Here is an 18361-nt window from a genome sequence, read left to right as displayed (position 1 = left end):
TCTCAGGGAGGCTATTTCGGGGCGGCTGCATTAGGCAAGCAAATTTCATTAGAGTGAGAAGGTCTGTGGAACGCCAGGGCAGGTGGTGTCTCTGAGGGCCTGAGGGGTAAACACAAGGCTGTGTTGGTCAAAGCAGGACAGGATCATCCTTCAGGTTTACAACAGGTCTATCATCTCCTCCTGTAACTCTATTCAGTAGAAAGATAAATGTAGAAGACATGCTTGATTTAGTTTAAAAAGTGCAATTAACTGGAAAGAGACAGTAAAGGTAAAAAGTGCAGAAACTTGTTGATTGTCTAAGTCAGGGGTCGGCAAATCTTTAGCATCATTAGCAGCTTTAGCTCCACCAACCAAGCAGACAGGAGGCGGACATGGGCAACATGCGCACCTTAACAGACAAAATTTCTCCAAAAATCACAGGGCCAAGAAAATACACAAAACAACAGCAAAATACACAAAACAACAGCAAAAATACTCAAAACACATGACAAATATACAAAAACACACACAATTATAGAGAAATATACCAAATAAGTCTGTGTACCCTTCATTATTTGGTTATTCCGTTGTAAAACTCAATCAAAATGACAAATAAACAGTGTTGTTATTTTGTTTTGCTGACTTAAAACCCAAACAGAAATACAGAAAAATAAAAAACCAGACAAGCAGCATTATTTGGTTTGAGAATTAAATCTTCTGTTTGTGTGGTATCTGGATATTTACGGGGAAACTAGGATGAGAGCTTCATGTTTTAAGCTCACCACACAGAGGGGACCCATAGACGGGGGTGGACTTTTACTCCCGGACAAAAAAAAAAAAGCACCGCATAAGTCACATTATTGATGGATGAATTGACACGTTATTAATACATAAATAAATCAAAGCAAAAAAAAAAAAAAAGGATGTTGTGTAAAATATGTGATTAGAGGAACCAGAGGTAGTGTAATGAATCTACTGGTGCTACTCGTTTCTTGTAAATCAACTTCTGTATGTGTTAGCGGCTGCTGTTAGTGGCTAGTGGTATTATAATTAGCAAAAACACCTAAAAAAAAACTGTCATTGTTTTTACAAATGTGTCAAAAAATTTCTGACATCTATTGTTCCTCACACCAGCCTCACAGTCGATAGTCAGTCATCAGTTTATTTGGATGTTATTTGGACCGTAACACTGTTGAGTAAAGTAATGGCAGATATTCACAGATTCACAGATTCCGACATCAATAACTTTTTAACCAAACATCATCGCCGCACAAATGAGTCCTATTTGCCATCGCTGTGAGGTGGACAACATACTACATTTTATCAAACGCAGCAGAGTAAAAGTCCGCCCCCGTCTATGGGTCCCCTCTGTGTGGTGTGATTAAAACATGAAGCTCTCGTCCATAGTTTTAACTTAAATATCTAAATATCTCACAAACAGAACATTTTATTTTAAAACAGAAAAATGCTGCTGTATTTCTGTTTTGGATTTAAGTCACTAAAACAGAATTACCACACTGTTTATTTAGGAACTTGATTTGGTTTTAAAACAAAATAACCAAAGAACAGACGGGACACGGATTAAAATAACAACAAAAATATACAAAACAACAACAAAAAAAAAAACACAAAATCCTTCTTTGTTCATTTGTGTATAGTGTATATCAGATTGGTCATCATTCTAAATGCTGATATGAATGTTGATGTCGTGGCCCTTGGAAAGGACCATCACATTTGTGTGGCCCCCTATTGTCATAACAGTTTCCCTTCTTTGATGTACAGCATAAAACTAATCATCCCACTCACAGCCAATCAGATCATTAGGATCATTTATGTTGACTAGACGGCTGTGAAGCCACGGGAGCAAAATGTGACTTTATGGTTCGGCTCAAAGTTGAAGTTTGACTCCATCAACAGTTTGACCTGAAGGCATCAGGGATGTGTCTCAACACGTCATCACATGGGTGCACCATGCAGCTGACCAGTATGTGTAGGGTTTGCATGTTCTCCCTGTGGTTTGGTCCGTATTTTTCCACCCCATCCAAACAGAAATATAGAGAATTTGTTTATGCCACTTGCAATTAATGGATTACTTAGATCACATGTGTCAAAGTCAAGGCCTGGGGGCCAAATCTGGCCCTTTAGAACATCAAATTTCATCTGCTCTTGAAAGTCAAAATGATAGAAAAAGACATGAAACCAAAATGAGTTTGACACCGCTGACTTAGATATAAGTGTTTTATTATAATGTTACAACACATTTCTGTGTATAAAAAGAAGATTAGTAGATGTTTACATCTGTTGAGGCATTCCTCAGTAAATGTCATATCTTTGATATTAGACTTTAAATGTGCAAATATTTGCTTTTGTGTCCATGTTTATCTGCAGACATTGGGATGTAGGTCATTTATATACAGCAGCAGATGAGTTTATCAGTTTAGTCTCATCTGTCGGACTTAACGGCTTTAAATAACCCTCATGTCTCAGGGAGGACGTGTCCTCACGTCATCGCTGAAAGATGTGTTTTCTGTAACAAAATAAGACAATGAAAGAATTCAAACAGATGTTAGCCCAACATTAGCAAGTTTTTGTGGTTAACTGGTGATTTAGTTTCAGTTTATTTGTTTGTTTCAGTCTAACAAGAAAAAAAAAAAAAAAAAAAAAAAAAAATATATATATATATATATATATATATATATATATATATATATATATATATATATCACAAGACTGAAACAGGCAGAAGCAACAATGCTTATATGCCCAACACAAGCAGTCATTCAAGCAGTCAACAAGAACATTTGAGTAGCCTTTTTCCCACAAATAATGCAATATATATATATATATACACATATTTCTACTGCTTCGCTCTAATGTCGCGCTAAAAAATAATGTGACATTTTATTTTTGAAATTAAATAGCGTGTAACTCATTTTCATTTCTTTATTGTTAAATTATTACATTATTTCACAAATTAAGCCTGAGAACAGACTGACATCTTCATTTTACTTCTAATCTTGCTTTTGGTAAAAATGAACATGAATTGATCTCTTAGGTTGTATTTGCTGGTCTCTAGTGAGAAGTATTTTTGAACGCCTTCTGGAAGAGCATTTATCTTTCCTTTGAACATCATCTGTTATTTTATAATAAACAATATCTTTACATTTCACAAGTTTAGTCTATTGACTCACTGCAGCCTAATGATGGATAGTGAGTAATAGCAGGTGATGGCTTAGTGATCCTTATATGACCTTTAATTTAAATAGTATAAAATAGTGTGTATGACAATAAAGTTTCTTTGTCTTCACATAACCTATATTATAAAAATATATACAGTATGCATACAATTACATGCATGGACACCTAATTCTGAGCTAAGCTTGCTTTTCTCTCCACTACTTTTATCACCAGTGAAATGTATCACCATGTAAAATTGGTCACCAGTTAAATTGGTCACCAGTTAAAATGGTCACCAGTTAAATTGGTCACCAGTTAAAATGGTCACCAGTTAAATTGGTCACCAGTTAAAATGGTCACCAGTTAAATTGGTCACCAGTTAAAATGGTCACCAGTTAAATTGGTCACCAGTTAAAAAAGGTCCCCAAGTTGAGCTCGAACAAGGAAACCAGAGTAAAAAAAGTTTTGCTCAGAGGAAAGTTTTCTTCAAGTTCACAAGATCTAAAGTGAAATATGTACTACTTACTTACATTTTTAGTCGTTTTGTTTTTCATGTGACAATTATTTGAAATGAATAATAATTTTCAGGGTAATAGAATAGAATCTTTTTATTATCATTGTACAACAAATACAACAACATTAAGATGCTCTCCAAGAATGAGGAATGACATGTAACACACACTTAAATAAAATATTGGAAAAAATAAATATAAATATATAATACTCAACACACATTATCATTATCATAACACGCAATGAATACAAAAAATAAAGTAAATCCCCTGTTGCTGATATTTTATCTTTTAAAAATACATTAGATTGTTAGTTATTCTTAATTCTAAACAAAGGTGATTCTAAATCAGTATAAATATCTTCTCACTGTGTTATTATGAAAAGCTTCTATATATTATATTATAGTACTATAGATACAGATATAGATACTATATTGTTCATGAGATTTATCTCTGTTTTGGTTTTTAGTTTAATCATATCTTACATTTATATCCATTAATATTTACCTGTAGGTATAATATAATCATCCATTTAGTGGATATTCAATATTTCAGTGTTTGACAATGAGAACGAGCATTAGATTTCCTCTAGGAGGCGCTACCGTGACAGGGTTAGGGGAAAGTTTTTCTCACCCACAATAGGAACTTCACTCCAGGGGTGGTGCAGCGATTTTAAATGTGAGGGTGTTCTAAGGTTCGGGCAACCCTGCACCCCCAGTTTAGTTTATAATGCTAAAGCTGTTATTAAGTCAATGATACTCAACATGTGGCTCTATATGTCTTCATTTGAATTATTATTCATTATTCCCCAGAAAATCTTAAAAGGGGGACACTTTTTAACCCCTTTATATCTTTCTCTTTGGCCATTTTGAAACTTCCTTTGTCCCATTTTTGCCACTTTCCAAACATTCTGACACTTTTCTTTGTTTTGTTTTTTTTTTCCTAATTTTTCTCCATTTTTGCAAGTTGTTTTTGACACTTTTATCATATTTTTGTCCCTTTTTTTTAATCCTTTTTTGCCACTTTTCTTCCAAATTAGCTAACTTTTGCCCAATAAATAACACCTGTTTCCATTTTTCACTATTGTTTTTTTCACATTTTGCTCATTTAAGTTAATTTTTGTCATACATACCACCTGTTTTCTCTTTTTTGCCAGTATTTTTTGCCCACTCTCGACTGCTTTTGGCCCATTTTAGTCACTTTTCACTCTTTTCTTTCACATTTTTTCCCCTTTTGGAACATTTTTTGCCACCTGGTATTAATTTATGTCAGTTTACTTAAACTTTACTCATCGCTGTTAAGTCTTTGTTTAGCTTCTCAGAATGACAGTTTAATCAAATGGCTGGCTATCATTGTCGTGCAAGATTTAATCTCTTCCTTTTTAAGTTTATACATGTTTACTGTATGCAAGGGAACCTTGGCAAGATGTATTACCAAAAATAAACAAGGGGGGTGAAAGTAACTAGTAGCTTTTTCTTTGAGTACTATTTAATTGAGCTACTTTTTACTTGTACTTGAGTATTTTAAGTATGATCTTAAATTATAATTATGTATGTTCATTTACCACTTCCTTTGTCACCCCTTTTTTTTATTTAATTACTTGTTAAACTGACAAAGTAAATAAAATAAAAATAAAATTAAAAAAAATCTGAAAAACAACATTAAAATAAAACGAATTAAATTTCAAAAAGAATAATAACCCTGACGCACACTCACTCACTCAATTGTATGTAATACATTTGTTCTTGCTTGTTTATGGGTTCTGTGGCAATACATTTGGTTAGTGTGAAAGCAGTTCTGTGACTGCGATTTTCCTTAATTATTTGTTGAAACCTGCACAAACCCTGTTTTTGGTGTATGCATATTTTGGAGTTGACACCAGCCGCCACTGGAACCGACACTTTCTGTGTTGATTTACTTTACCATCACTTGGATCAGTGGAGACATATTTCATGCCTGCACCAGATTCTGATGACAAATACAGTGCTACACTCCTACTTGGAGCTTTAGATACGGTATATATCTTCTATACTTAATTTCTGTCTTTTTAACACAGACTCTGAATGAATGGTCAGGTGATGTTTTTCGATTAGCGTGAGAAAGACGCACAAATGTTTGCTGAGGAGGTGAATGGAGGCTGTCCTCTGGTACATGAATAATGATTAAAGTTCTATTCTTACTTGTGTTTGGAGGAAAACACAAGTAAAATCACACCGCCATCTATTGGCTTGTAATGTATACGACATCGTTTTTTATGCTTCCCGTGGACTCATGTAAATAGAGATTGTTTTAAAAATAGTTGGCGTGTGAGGGGCGCATTCACAAAAGGTTAATTGGTATTAAAACGTGAGCAAATGTCGCTCCACACGCTAATAAGGAGTACAAAGCCCAGAAAATCAGGAGTGCGCCGCCACTGCGCTTTCCAGTGCCCCCTTAATCCATTTAGCGCGTTCCCCTCTATTTAATATGCATAGTAGGTGGATCTCCCAGGGATGAGCAAAAATATGGGAGGAGGAAATGCAAAAAAAATAATGCAGGGTGAGCAATGCAATTCATGATATCTGGAACTGTTTGCGGTGATAGTTTTAGTGCCAGAAAATAGTACAACTTACAAGCAGGTGCAAACACACACGCAGAAATCATTGCTGCAGTAAATGTGGACAGAAATCACAGCGGAAATGAAAGAAGGCTCCAGCTGTGTGTGTGTGTGTGTGTGTGTGTGTGTGTGTGTGTGTGTGTGTGTGTGTGTGTGTGTGTGTGAGAGAGAGAGAGAGAGACGTGCTTCCATCTCTCCTCCTCGGGTCACTGTCTCACCCACGCGATCAGCCGCACACATGCACCCTATCTATCTGCTGTAATTCATCTATTTTTTTATTTGTTTCCTCTACTAACACTTCCAATTTTGTTGCTTCAAATTTTCATGTTCTCCCTCCATGTTCAACACAACAAGTACAAAACGCTCATTTAAATAAGGGAGGTCTGTGCCAGTTCTGCATGTGCACTAATCATTGCTGCAATCTTAGTGAATTCTGTGCAGCAGGTGAGGAAACTACATCACTAAAGCCAGGATTTAGGGAAGCAACTGCTTTATCACCCTTTATTTCAGATCTTAGTGAATCCACCCCTGAATGCGGAACTTTTTGGAAACAAAAAATGAAACAGAAGCAAATCGTTGTTATGTAAACAGGCCCCAAATCTGTTTTTTTCTACTCAGATGAGATAAAAAAAAACTCAGCTTTGGCCCCTAGTGGCTCCTGGAGCCCAGTACAATTGCATGGTTTGCCTATAGCCAGAAACAGCTACGAACACTGAGTGACATTATTTAGGGCTTTGCTAAAAGGCACACTGTGTAACTTTTGGTCACTAACAATTTATCCATGAGATCGATTAATTGATTTATATTCCTACAATCCAACTACATCGATCTGTGCTTGGCAAGTTGACCTTCCTGGTGACATTAATTGATCTAAAATCGTTTTAAAAGGTAACCAATCAATTGTATCGAAACAAAGAAATAACGCATCAGATTTAAGCACATTCGACTTTATATGGATGTGTTTTAAACGCGCCTTAATATTTGTCCTGGGTACGACATTAAACTGCAACCACAGGAGAGGTAAAACTCTCTGGGTAGATGGCGCTCGTTAGCCTGATCAGGCAGTTTGTCTAGGAGAAGGACACTCCGATGAAAAAATTCAACGCACACTGCACTTCACCTAAAAACTTCATTGCGCAGGCTCGTAGGACACGTCCATGTCCTTACGGCGCTGTGGCAGGTTCTGCCTTTAAAGAATCGGCCTTGTCAGCCACCAGCGAGCGTGCAACCGACGTGGACAGCCCCCTTCATAAATCTTTGTTCGCGAAGCCAAGCCACGATGAATATCAGACATAATATATGGCCTGTATCAGCTGTCTGTGTCATCATTGCCACGTGCCAGCAGATAACAAAACATAGCATGGAGGAGATGATGATGAACGAGAAATTGATGAATCCATCTCTGGGGTCCAGTGTGCATGTGGAAACACTTTGGCTTTAACACAGATGGAGATATTCTAAAAGAGTCGCTCGCTGTGTTGACAGTCGTCTGCCAGGCCCTTCTGGCAGCGTTCACTGCAGCAGCAGCAGCACATGTAGCGTTAGCTCGTTAGCATTAGCTTTTCCGAAAGCCTCATGATAACATCATGTTAAAATGAAAAGAAGCAGGTTCAACCACTGCTCATTTAACCTAAACAGATCTTGATTGCACTTCATTTTTTTATGTTAATATTGCATTATTGATGAAAAAAAACAAGCAGAAGAATCAGGTAAACCAAATATGTATTATTATTATTATTATTATTATTATTATTATTATTATTATTATTATTAATATTATTATTATTATTATTAATATTTTTATTTTAAAAATGTATTGAAAACAAGAGGAGAAAAGTGAACTGTTAAATTAAACTGAAGTGTTGGTTAGTCTTTTTTCAAATAAAATGTGAATACATTTGCTATTAAATGTTGTTTACTTGTTTGTTTGTCCATATTGAATTCATATCTGATTCTCTTACAATAAGTTCTACAGCCGGGCCCACAGAACGTCTCCGCGCCGAGTAGCTTGGCCAAGCTACAAAGTTGAATTGCCTTTGAAACGAGGCTCTTGACATCCATTCATAGAATATCCATGTCAAATTACAGCCCGATTCAACGAGCATTAACGGAGGAGTAGTCATTTGAAAAAAGGGGCCCCCTGGCGCCACTGTGACACATTCATATATAGATATGTGTCAATGATTCGGTGCCACCAACTGTCGCAATATTCGACTCACAAATAAATGAGAAAATTACTTTAATAGAAATTGACTAAAAAGGGGGGTGGGCCCCTGTTGGAAATGTGTGAGGCATAATCGCAATCTACGTTGAATTACCTTTGAAACGATATATCACACGACTATGTTCCCATAAATTTGGAAATTACCGGGCCCCATTTAAAAGAAAAGGGCTTCGAGTGTCTCATCATATTCATTCATAGAGTATTCATACTAAACTGCATTCCCATCTAAGGAGAACTAACGGTGGAGGAGTCATTTGAAAAAATGGCTCCCCCGCCGTCCCCCTAGCGCCCCGGTGACACGTATGGGGTAATGGGCCCCATTTATATATTGGTATGTGCCAATGATTTGGTACCACCAACTGTCGTGATATTTGATTTGCAAATAAATGAGAAATCAACTTTCTTTCTTTTGGTTTCTTTTGGGGCCCCAAATCGAAAATCGGGCTCCGGGCGTCGATGCAAACACATCCATAGATTATTCCTACCAAATTTCAGGCTGATTCGTTCTTGAATAACCGAGAAGTAGTGATTTTAACTAGTGTACACAAGAAGAAGAAGAAGAACAAAGTGAGTGGTGTTTTGGGTCCGGTAACCCGGCCTAAAAAACAACAAGAATCTAGGAAACCTGACCTGCATTGTCCAGTATTTACGTATTTAATTCAGTCACACTGGTTGAATTTTTTTTTGGCTAAAAAGTTACTGAATCGCTTTGAAGTCACTGAATCATTTTGGATTGAAATCGTTTTAAATGAACCAATATTATCCTTGAATCAAATCAGCAACAACGGATCATGACTTGAACTTAATCGTTGGTAAAATCAATCGTTACATCCCTACTGTGCATTTTTTAGACACTGGCATGAAGGTCGAACCATTATGCATTTATTTTAGAAGTTAAGAAAAAAATAAGTGTAAACCTCGTGTTTTGTGAAACGCTCCTACTTTTTTCTTAGTGAAGAACCTCATTAGTGAGATTTTTGGTTTCTTTTTAAAGAGCTTCCTAACAATTCTCAACAAACCATGGCTGCTTCTTGCTGCATCCCGTGGGACCCCTGGGTGGCCATCAGAGCCTACTTTTAGAGCATGTGAAACTTAAGGTGCTGTGTTCTGTAGGTGCTGCCTGAAGCTGGGCTTTGCTTTGCCCTGCTCTCCCAAACGATGCTGCTGTCACTGAGAAGCCCCTGGGGCTTAGCATTTATTTTTGGACCGCCATGGCGCCTGTTCCTACCATTTGTAGGAAGGGGGGTCGAGCTGGGCTCAACATGAACCTGCCACTCTGACACTCCAGGCTGGGACAAGCAGGCAGCAGCCGGCCGGCCGTCCCCCAAGCAGCAGCCGCACAGGTAAAAACAACACCAAAATGCACCTTTAATTCTCCTTTCAGAGCAGAGCGAATATGTTTGGTTACTATTGGTGAATGCAGAATAATCCCCCTTGATGTCAGCTGGAGGTCTTCTTTGTACGCGTGCTAAAGGTGTACTTCATTTCTTGACCTCAATGCAAAGTTAAAGCACCAGCAGGGCTGAGCTAAGTGTTAGCCACACAGTGTTTGGTCTCCCTGTAGCATCCAAACACTCCCTATTCTGACATTTCTCTGTCTCAGACTGTAATAGAGAATTATGATAAGCAGTCATATCTCACTTTGATGTTGTGGCCTTGAATTAAAAATATAATACTGATGGTTAACTCTTTTATTTCCATGAAGGGCAAGCACCCTGGAGCTCTTTGAAAAGTGTTTAACCTGGTAAGTTCATCCTCTTTCTCTGATCCCACCCTATAGCATGCTGTATTTACCCACAGCTACTTTACTAAAGGTAAACTGAATTTTCAGGATGGATTCATATGCTAAGGGAGTCCATTGTACAGGAGCTGGGCTGTTTATTACGAGGCTATTATTACTCTTTCCTCTTTTGTACTCACATCCTGAAGGCACTTGGAATACCAAAAGTACCAGAGCCTTAAAAGGGGAGCGGGTATCTCATGTGTCGGGCAGGCTGCAGATCCAGGGAGGGCAGTGTGTGTGTGCGTGTCTGAGTAAAGTGAGGATATTAAACACATGGACCAGTTAAAGCGCTTATCTCATCCCGTGCTTCCCCCTATTATAGATTAGTGGTTTACACATTAGCCTTGTTTTGGCTGTGATGGCTTTGAATGTTTTCTGTAATAATATTTTTCCTGAGGCCTAATCAGGTGTAAGCAGGCCATGTCATAGGTCAGAGGCTCTGCATTCACTTTCACCATTCAGCTGCTAAAAATACACACACGCGGCTACATTAGCGTGTGCTTGTGGAAAGAGAGGTTAAAAGATCCATCCATCCATCATCATTAAAAACCAACCATCTTCACTACATCCATAATCCACCTATTACTCACTCTGCTTCAGGGGCCTAATAAATATAATTTGGTCTAAAGTGAGCCAGACACAGTGAAAAAAAAAGCCATCAAAACCAACAATCTCAACTTTGAATTTGACTAAAACGTCCATTACAAAAAGTAAATGTATAGATGTATGTAACAATATATGAAAAATCCATGTTTGCAGTGTTTTTGAACACATATGTGTCCACCAGCACACAAAATGTGAAATAAATTCATCAAGTCCTTTGTTTATGGTCTGTGTAAGTCTTAAAACTTTGATAAAAGTGCTCCGTTTCAAATGTTCTCAGTTTGTGATGTCACAAGTTGAATTGGGAAAGAAAATACACTCCCCTCCGCTGGTATCTCCACCCATGGACTCCACCCCCAACCTGATGAAAACTTTTGCGAAAGTCCGCCATTGTTTTTCTCGCTAGCGAAGGAGTGATGGCTACCGTTAAAACAAAATACAGAACTTGCTCGGTTGTAGGTTGCAAAGATTAGCATGAGGCTATTATATGCGTTACACGTTACCGTAATTTGCTTTTTGTTAAGTATAAGATAAATAAACACAGTAGGCTACAGCTCCTTCAAGTCTACAAGGTAGTATTCGACGCACCATAGCCGTTAAGCCGGCGTACAAATAAAATGTAAAGACGACATGAAGTTGATAACTTACCATTCAGAAACGTCTCTCTGAAGTCTTGGTTGACGTACCACTTCGGGAGAGCCTTCTCCCTCAGGGTCGGACTCAGGTTCATATTGATACAGCTGCCCCGCGGGAGCCATGTTTTTCGCAGGGGGCACGCTAACTTGTTGCCATGGAAACTCAAAGCTGACCCTGAGCTAAACTTATTTCGGTAGACCCCAGGTGTGAGGGGGAGGTCTTTGCAACTTTGATTGACATTCAAACCTTGGGATATTTCAGATTATATCAGCGGTTAGGAAATTGTTATAAATGTGCTTTTAGTAGTCCATTTTCAGAAATTTGCAGTTTTTCATCATGGAAGACGTCACTAACCTTCACCGCTGTCTGATTATTACATCACCTAGTGGAAGTGCGTCTGATTGTCAAAACAACGTGATGGTCTTTCCCTAACTCCTTTAGGAGTTTCCTGACACTTATCTTTAACCCTGTGACGTCATCCACGGGGTTAAGGAAAAGTGGATAGGAAAGGAGATAGGAGGGAATTTACAGAAGCAGCCTGACACTTTGCAGTAGGAGAAGAATATTTGGTCCCACGAGCGCCCCCTACAAAAGCCAAGAGTACTGCAGAAAATCTGCAAAGCTTAATATTATGCTATCTTAAAAGTACCGTATGTTGAGAATTGATAGAATACTGGGGAGTGTCAAGATTTAAATGGTTTGATCAAATTAAACTCAAATTAAAAAAAAATAATTTACAGTATGAGTAAATATCCAAACACAAGCTACAGATATATGCAATCATCATTTAAAATGAAAAAATTCCTGACTGAAGTCTGGCACCTAAAGGGTTAAGATTTAACCGTATTTTACATTCTAATTTATCTTTGATTGTTATAATTTGATTTAAAAAAACACCAAACATAGTCATCCTATTACACCAAGTCTGCATCAGCCGGCTTTACAACATAGATGTCAAAAGTGACATAATTATTATTTTCTAATTGATTTGTATTTTTGGAGTTTATGTAACTTTATTGTTAACTACATCGACACAATATTTGTTTATCATACAAAGTAGACATTATACTGTTACCTTGTAAAGGGAAAGTAAAACAGGGAATATTGTACAGTGTATATGACAATATATCTATTGTTCTCTACTCTCTATTGTTCTCTCTCGAAATAATTCAAAGGATACGATCAGGAAGTGACATTTCAAGGTTGTACTAACTGTATTATGATTTGCTCAACTTTGGTTCTACTTTAGTTTGAAACTACCTTGCTCGCACATTAATACATCTTCCACTGATGATGATAATTATTTAATATTTGTTGCAGTTGTGGACACAAAAAGAGCTTCTTATGTAGACATTTCCTATTTCATCAAGGGTAACTGAGAGGCACAATTTAAAAATAGAGACATGAGGCCCAACACATTTGTAGAAAAAAGCTTTAATTTATTGAAAGAAAATATATCACGAGCATATTAATCAATGATAACCAAATGTTGTTTAGGATAAATTCAACTGAAGGAATGCAGGGAACTAACTAAGTCAGTTACGAGATGCATGAGGTTATGTTTATACCACAAAGAACTCCAATGCGGAAGTGCAATACAAGGTTAAGCAGTTGTTTCTACATCTATTGAAATGAAATTGCTCTTGAATACACAATCATCTAATACATGAATAAAAACAGGTAACCTGAAGCTATATGTGATATGGTCAGATATATGCAAAACAGCTTCCGAAAAGCACAGTAAATATGAAATAATCAACGGTAAACTGGACGTATATATAAAAAGAAAACCTTTTAACTGGAGTGGATTCATGTCGTGGAGGCAGAAACAGCTCATACACTTGGTGTAAAAAAAAAAAGGAATGTTGATAGTGTTGAATTAGATTTCGTCATCCCGCTGCTGGAAACTACTCGGAGAGCGCTCTTAGTAATCATCGTGTCATAAATCTGAGGAAGAGACAAATAAATTACTGGTTAGAATATCAGACTGAAACATGGTGTTGAAGTTACTTTGAGGTGATAAAAAAAAGGAGTTTTACACTGCTAATACCACCCGAGGAAGTTATGAGACATGAAATATCTCAATGAACTCAGAGTGACAAGTAAAATCAGTACATTTATCATCAATGCTTGAAAACTGGCAGTTTTGAGTCACACAGACGAGCATACAAACTTGTTTGTGTTGTGCCTGAACATGTTCAGTAAACGATAGTTCATAAACTCGTTCATAGTGCACTGTAAACCTGAATAAATTACCAGAACTAAAAAAAAATGCAGGCAATCGATAGCATCAATTTTTTTTTCAAGTTTATTAACTTAAAAAGTCACATTTTTCCAGAACTTAAAAGGTTGGATAACTGTCTAATACAAATTAATTTTATTTTTAAATAATCCATTTTTGAAACAACAGAGATAACAGGACTTTATCATTCTTAGCATGTAATTACTTAATTCTATTAAGTTGTACTTAAGTTGTGTTTTTAAGTTATCCTTACTTATAAATAAATATAGTTCCATTTACTCAAAAATTATTATTTAAAGTTACTCAAAAAGGAAGAACATGTTACACCAACTTCACATAATTAAATTTGTAGAACTTGTTTTATAACTTTGAGTATTAACTACTTAATCTATTTAATTACTTTGACCGTTTGGGTTTACAGTGTGTATCTTGGGAGAACGCAAACTGAACGATATTCCTGATGAACGTTAGTGTGAGCGCCTTCATTCTGTTGCTCTTTAGCAGTTTAACTTTGTTCAAGAGAGTGTCAGATTTCCATAGAGCTTTCCATGGCTTCAATGCGTAGGGGGAAGAACGTGTGATCAAATGGAAACAGCAGACTGCAGCACTACCTCAGATTCTGTCTCCACAATTATTACGGCATCTTCGTATGATCACTTAAAAGAATTTTAAGACAATGGCTGTGATGATCCGATGATGGTCAGTGGTCTCTTCTACTCATATTCATGTTTGTTTGCAGTGCTTTAAAGCACAAGATGCTTAATTAAATAGGGCAATCTCCACCACTTTTTATCATCTGCAAAGGCATTCGCACATGCAGCACAACAAACAGTAAGCGCAGTCTATTTGGGTGCGCACCTATTTTAGCGCTCTTTGTTTGAGATTATAGTAAATCAGCTCCTTTTGTGTTATTTTGTAAATCATATTAAAATAAACAATGACACCGCTTGTTTTGGTTGGGTTTTTTTTTTCACTTCTTGACCATTTTCTCTTCCAGAGTGCTGAAGTACTCATGGCTATCGCTTACGGTACCATCAGCGCAGCAAGCCTGCTTTCCATGCAGTACCCTCCTCCCCTCCTGCCTAAGCCCGGTAAAGACAATGTTCGTCTTCAAAAGCTTCTCAAAAGGACGGCAAAGAAAAAAACCTCTGCTCAGGCCTCGCAGACGCCCGCGCCTTTTCGCTCGTGCCTCTCTCCTGTGAACGAAGCAAGCCCTGACCTCGAGCACAGCGACACCTCCACTCCACCCAAGACCCCAGAAACACCAATAAACTTCTACAACACCCCACAGGCGCAACGTTTCACCGTCAGGCCTCTGTATCAACATGTGGCATCTCCTTATCCACAGCGTGCAGCTTATGGCCGACTGGGAACTATGTCACCTCAAACCGTGGCAGATCCTCTGAACTCTTCCTCACTGCAAGTTTCCCCCATTTCTCCATTTGCTGGTTCAGCGCAAATGTCTGGGGATGTTACATCTTTAGGACAAGTTGACCAGCTGGTAGTATCCGCAGTATCTCGGCCAGCATTCTCCATAACAGAGTCAGCATTACGAGCTGTTGAATCAACAAAGTCCCAGTTGAGTTCAAGTTATGATACCCCTTTTTGTCCAACGCTTGCTGCAGCTGCAGGAAGCTCACAGTTCAAATTCATCAATTCTGGCCCACCTTCATATCCAACAGCAGCTGTAATCCAGCCACTCACTGTGCTGATGCCACTTGCCAAATCAAGAAGTCCACGCCCAACATTTAAAGCAACAGAAACATCAAAGTCACCTAAACCCATGTTTGACGTCCCACAAATTCGGATGTATACAGCCAGCACTTCATATTATGAGACATCAAGGACACCACCGGTGTACGACTCATCTGGATTAACTGCAATTGGAGGCACCATATCTCAAACAAAAACACAGACAGAAATGATAATAGATGTAACTCCAACAACCCCAGAACCCCAGAGAAAAACACCAACATTGGTGTCAACAACTCCAGCACTTGATACAAAACGAGCTACCCCTACAAGTGAAATCAAAGGTCCAACTCCAACGTTAGAAATTAAAAGGGCCACTCCCACATCTGAAATCAGGGTCAAAACTCCAACCTATGATTTTGAAAAATCAAGAATTACAGCGGGACGACCCAGAACCCCGGGTTTCCAAGCAGCTCGAGCTACAACACCAGTCTTTGAAATCTCTAAACCTAATCCTTTATTATTTGCTGTAACATCAGTCACTGTAGAACCAAAGAAGACAAGCAAATCCAAGACAACAGAACTCCCTGATACCTTACTAAATGGAGATATTCACACAGAAATGACATTTGCAACCAAACAAGATGAAGAAAGTGTCATAAAGACAAAGTCAGAATCTGATTCCGCACCAGGGTTGGTTCCATCTGTTCCAGTTGGCTCTCTAACTTCTTCCTCAACTGAAAAAACTTCCCAAGTGAGCGCATATCAGAGGCCAAAGACTCCAACATTTGAAGCAGCCAGATTGATGAGCACATCACCAGCATACAAAAGACCAAAGACACCGACGTTTGGGACGCCACGACAGGGTGTATCACCTGTAGCTTCACAAAGACCCAAAACGCCAACACAAGGGTCTCAAAAGTCTAGCTATCGTGGATTGACACCAGCTGAGTATGCAGCTTATGGTGGAATCAAAACCTACTCTCCAGCATTTGGTATTGCCAGTTCAACGATAACAACTCAAGAAGGGGACAAGCCTAAGGAAGATGTCATGGTCGATTCTAAAACACCTAGCCGTGATCTATCTGTGAAGGAAGAGGCTACAAAAGAGGTATCTACAGTTAAAGAGGCTTTAACAGCTATTAACAAAGCTGAACAAAATGTTGAACAACTAGTTTCTATCCCGAGTATTGTTGTTTCGCAAGCGTCAGAATCTCCAGTGACAATGACAACACAAGAGACGAGAAGAATAACTAATCAGTTTGACGCAAAACAAGAAGTAACAGCACCTTCAAAAGCTCTGAAGGCTCATGCTGAAGATAAAACTGAAATGGCAGAACTTCAGAAAGTGGAAACAGCAGACAATAAAACAAATATGAAGACTTCTGAAAGTTCCAAAATATCTGATCCAGATCCATTGAAAGCTGTAAAGAAACTTTTCAGTAAAAACAAAGCTCAGACAACTGAGCAGGTGGTTCTAACTGAGAAAAAATCTTATGATTCAAAACAAAGAGACCAAGAGAAACCGCCGTCTATCACTCAGGCTGAACCACAAAGCTTGAAAACAAGATCCGTAGCACCCGAGCTTCCTATTAACACCCAGGCAGCCAAACCTGATGCAGAAAGTAAAGAAAAAGCTCACCTGGTATCAGCAGTCATACCCGAATCTGGGAAAAGGGAAAGCTTGGAGACTCTACCAGTAGCCGAGCCGGTTCTGAAGGTCTTACAAAAGCCTAAAGGGCTGAAAAACAAACCGAGCGGTTGGTCTCGACTTAAAAAGCATATGGTGGTGGAGCAGGAAGAGCCCAAGTTTCCTGAAGCTGGCTCTGAAAAGGAAGTTGCTGGACAGGAACGCAGTGAAGTGAAAAAGGAAGATAAAATGTTGAAGGATGAGCCTAGAGGTCATGATGAGAACCCACCCAACGACGCACCCAAAGCAACAAAGATGTGGGAAGCTGTTCTTTTCCAGATGTTCTCTTCCAAGGAGAACATCATGCATCAGATTGAACTGAGCAAAAATGAGAAAGACACAGAAAAAAAGAAAGAGAAAACCGAGGAGGTTAAGGAAATACCTTCATTTGCCTATCGGCTTCCAGTTCTACTCTTTAGTCCAAAGTTTGATGCTAAAAGGTTGAAAGAGGCAGCGTCCAGACCGGTGACTAAGATTTCAACTGTGTTTGAAATGGGTTTGATCGGGCGTAAAGGTAAGGAAGAGGAACCAAAAGACTTTAACAGAAAAGCACGTGGGTTTGCTGCCAGTTAAGTGTTTTAAAATGTGAAATACCAACTAAAAAGAGTTAGAATTAATGTTCAATGTACAGGTTCAAAGGGTTTAGCAAAAAAACTAAATAAATGTACAGGTCTGAGTCTTAGTCTCTCTGTAAAAGGGCAATGTTTATGACAGGAAACTATTCTTTTTACTTGACAAATGTTTCGTGTGACTGCTTGTGTGGATGAAATGTGTCTGTGTTTGTGCTGTAGTTGGAGAGGAGGAGCCACACGTGTCTTAAAGTCACATCCCATTAAAATGTTGATGCCATTTTGAGAATTTCTGAGTTTTTATTTTCAATGTTTCATCAATAAAATCATCCATTTACAAAAATGTATAATATTAATTTGGACAAATCAATATTAGTCAACTTTGTACCTACCATCTGATATCAAAATTGGACTTTTATTTATATTGGAACCAATAAAAAGGGACAAAAAGTGAGTCTAAAAGTCTTCCTTCTAAAAAAATGTTTCAAACACAAGAATGGCTTGTACATTTTAAGTGTATATTATAAAAAGGATATGTTTATTAGATTTCATTGACCATATATTATCTTGCCATATCCTCTTGAAGTCGCACTAATGATACTAGTTTCTGGGTTTCGGATCTCATGTAGAGGTAAATACTTTCATCTCAGTTTTGGTG

At 38.0% G+C, this 18361-nt stretch overlaps 2 protein-coding genes across 2 annotated transcripts in view; one reads left to right on the top strand and one right to left on the bottom strand.

The window, feature by feature from the left end:
• The first annotated feature begins 9632 nt into the window (after positions 1 to 9632).
• On the top strand, positions 9633 to 17992 carry prr33 (proline rich 33). Its single transcript, XM_028449357.1, has 3 exons — positions 9633 to 9831; positions 10194 to 10232; positions 14750 to 17992. Exon 3 carries the CDS (start codon positions 14765 to 14767, stop codon positions 17705 to 17707), a length of 2943 nt encoding a protein of 980 aa, XP_028305158.1. The 5' UTR covers positions 9633 to 9831; positions 10194 to 10232; positions 14750 to 14764; the 3' UTR covers positions 17708 to 17992.
• The window catches only part of lsp1a (lymphocyte specific protein 1 a), a 40990-nt gene continuing 35557 nt past the window's right edge, over positions 12929 to 18361 (bottom strand). Inside the window, exon 13 of the mRNA XM_028449358.1 lies at positions 12929 to 13457. Within this exon, the coding sequence (XP_028305159.1) occupies positions 13450 to 13457 (8 nt within the window). The 3' untranslated portion in view covers positions 12929 to 13449. The remainder of the gene's footprint in view (positions 13458 to 18361) is intronic.

This window comes from Gouania willdenowi, chromosome 6, assembly GCF_900634775.1.
Source record: "Gouania willdenowi chromosome 6, fGouWil2.1, whole genome shotgun sequence".
Taxonomy (NCBI): Eukaryota; Metazoa; Chordata; class Actinopteri; order Blenniiformes; family Gobiesocidae; genus Gouania; species Gouania willdenowi.
This window is presented reverse-complemented; position numbering and strand designations above follow the sequence as displayed.

Bases quoted from the DNA above. Each gene is read 5' to 3' on its own strand.
- prr33 (XM_028449357.1), top strand. From the start codon at position 14,765: ATGGCTATCGCTTACGGTACCATCAGCGCAGCAAGCCTGCTTTCCATG.